Source organism: Sprattus sprattus (assembly GCF_963457725.1).
Source record: "Sprattus sprattus genome assembly, chromosome: 20".
Lineage (NCBI taxonomy): Eukaryota > Metazoa > Chordata > Actinopteri > Clupeiformes > Clupeidae > Sprattus > Sprattus sprattus.
In genome coordinates, this window is record NC_137918.1 from 3217501 (window position 1) to 3220595 (window position 3095).

Here is a 3095-nt window from a genome sequence, read left to right on the forward strand (position 1 = left end):
GCACCCACCACAGGGTTGGGGGAAGAGAATAGCGAGCGCACCCACCTCGAACCACTGGCCGTGGGACTGCATCTTGAGCACCACGCAGGGGTCCGGCTTGGACAGGGCGTCCCGGTCGGAGATGCCCTTGCATGCCACACGCAGCTCCACCTTGGCAAGGCATGGCGTGTTGAACAGGTCCAGGGTGGTGGCGGCAGACTCATATATATTACTCATGTTGGATTCTGGGTGTAAACTAGAGAGAAAGAGAGAGAGAGAGAGAGAGAGAGAGAGAGAGAGAGAGAGAGAGAGAGAGACACAGCAAGTCAAAAGAAGATTCTGACAGTTACATCAATTTGTGTTTGTGTGTGTTTGTGTGAGAGAGTGTGTGTGTGTGTGTGTGTGTGTGTGTGTGTGTGTGAGAGAGAGAGAGAGGGGCAGGGGGAAACCAGTTGTTTGTTCGGCCCAAATGTTTCAGACGTCTGTTGCACACATGGCGACTGTATCTGACAGAATGATGCTATTACCTGACCAGGACCCCAGCGCTGGGCTCCCTCTTACAGTGATACAGCACTTTCTCAAACATGTTCAATCTGTCAAGCCTACTCAATCACTCACACACACTTAATCACTCACAAACTCACACACACGCACACACACACACACACACACACACACACACACACACACGCACACACACACACACACACAGACACACACACTCAAACACTCAAGCATGCTCTGTCACTATAGCTCACAACAACACACCACAGAGATGTTTTGTTTGTTTGTTTTCAGTCTCCCAGAGGATTTCATCTGAGATATCTCAGTGACTTACCCCAAACTAAGGCAAACAACAAACACACAAGAGCACTGTTGATTATAAAACAGCTACTCATATCTGCAGGGCATGCAACTTTTTTGAATCAGAAGGAGGCTTTGGGACTTGAAAACCACACCAAGAATAGAAGTGCGAAGTGACCTGATATTTTAACTCTCCTGTTGGCCTCTTCCCCCACACTACGTATATGCTGGGGTCGTGACTTTACGGACCGAATTCTGTTTGACCACTTAAAGCATCTCCCACAGGCACACTCCGCGGAAAACCTCCAGACAGAACGAGGCGAGGTGCGTCCCGACGAAGCGCAGGGAGGCGCAGTGAACGGATCTGACCCCGTGCTGAATCCCAAGCTCCGCAGGACCGCGGCGCTCAATTATTCATCGCGTTCATGTTTTTATGGCGCACGTTTGGGGTTCGGAGTATTTTGGGCAAAGAAGCGGAGCGGAGTGTGTGTGGATGTGCGTGAAGATTTCTGACTGAATAGCAGCGAGACCAACTGATAGACCCTACTCTTACGCTGTCCTGGATACAGCCTTGCACAGACGCACTCAGAACTCGTCGCAGGATCACCTGCGTGTGTGTGTGTCGCGCATTGGTATATTTGGACGAGCGCAGGTGAGAGATGAAGATGTTAGTGTGACGATCAGGTAGAGAGTAAGGTGTTTGGCCTTCACGCTGGACCCTGTGTCTTACGTTTTAACCGCTGGTTACTGAAAGCAGGCTACTCACCACGCCTGCATTTACTAAATCCAGCATGAAATGTAGCTCACCTCACATGCGCTAGAATCGTGCATCCCACATTAGTTGCAGCACAGGCAAGATGCCTCAGAAAGGGCCTGCTGCCCAATACACTCCCGTTGCAGGAGGGCTGACCTGTAACAGCATCAGTGAAATTATGCTACTGAATGGATACCTTTAGACACACTCCCACGGTATGTGCTGTTGAAAGTGTATCTATGTAAAATGTGTGCGTGCATGTGTGCGCGCGCGCGCGTGTGTATGTATGTGTGAGACAGGGCGAGAGAGAGAGAGAGAGAGAGAGAGAGAGAGAGAAAGAGGGGAGAGAGTGAGTGAAAGCGAGAAAAAGAGAGCACTAGTGAAAAGAGTGTAAACATTTCTTCGAGAATATGTCACTCTAAAAACCTCTAATCTAGACCTGCCACGGACCTTTTCAGGCGCACCGACACTGTTTCTAGGTGTGAATTATTTTTTCACCTACAGCATCAGGGAGAGCATATCCTACCAACTCATCTACGCCGAATCCAAGAAAGCCCTAATTATGTACAGCCAACAGTAATAAAACAATGGGCAATCTAGATCACCTAGATCAATGTAGAAAATAGATGAATAATCAGGGCATATTTTATTCAATTTCAGAATAGAATGATCATTTGTGATTCAATTATTTTGTGCTTCTATAGGCTGTATGCTAAAATCCCTATACAGTGAAGATGAGTTTGTTTGTGAGGCTTTTAAGACTCTTTGTGTAAGAAAAACATTGATTATCCATATCTGTTATGAAACACTGACGTAACAAATAGTCTAAGTCCATTACTACACATTAAGATACTGTAGATAAATAGACTTACCACCAGTAAACATGAAAATGTATCCAGATCGTTTGCGAAGAAACTTCCCTTCTTAGGAATGGGTGAACGATTGGCACGTTGTAGTGATCATTTTCCAGGGAGTACGGTAGATCGAGTCCGTTTGCAGTCCACGGTCCGCGTGTCTAACGGCAGGTAGCTTAAGGTGGGGCCCATCGGGTGTCACCGGAGGAGAGCCGCCACAGGAACCTCTTACGCCGACCTCGCCTTGCAGGTAAGGATGATGGAGAGAGTGGGCTGCCGTTAAAGTTCACTCTCTCACCCCCCTCTTGCCCTGGAAAGATGTACAGGCACCACAAAGCGGCGCACTATCGCCATCTAACGGAAACAAGATGCTACTATGGATCGTTGTTTACACATTGACCATGCATCGTTTTAGAACAGGTGAATGTGAATGGCAACGCAATGCAATCAGACTGTAAGATTGCTTCCATCTTAATTCACTGTTTAGGCCCATAGTTAGGCCATACTAACAAACCACGGGAATACTCATGAGCTAATAAAATATTTACCCAAGAGTGGATCACAGGTCCATGCCATGTGTTTTTGGTTATGGTAGGTCTACATGGCTTTAGTAATCTTTCAAAACATAAGAGGTAGGCTTGCTTTCCAAACGTGCTTATCCCCCAATAGGCCAATTCTATGTTCTCTGAGTTTTTCAAAGCGTC

At 47.2% G+C, this 3095-nt stretch overlaps 1 protein-coding gene across 1 annotated transcript in view; it reads right to left on the reverse strand.

The window, feature by feature from the left end:
• The window catches only part of cpne4b (copine IVb), a gene marked incomplete at both ends in the record, with an annotated part of 24518 nt that extends 24302 nt beyond the window's left edge, over window positions 1–216 (reverse strand). Inside the window, one exon of the mRNA XM_080859009.1 lies at window positions 46–216. Within this exon, the coding sequence (XP_080715135.1) occupies window positions 46–216 (171 nt within the window). The remainder of the gene's footprint in view (window positions 1–45) is intronic.
• Window positions 217–3095: the final 2879 nt, after the last annotated feature.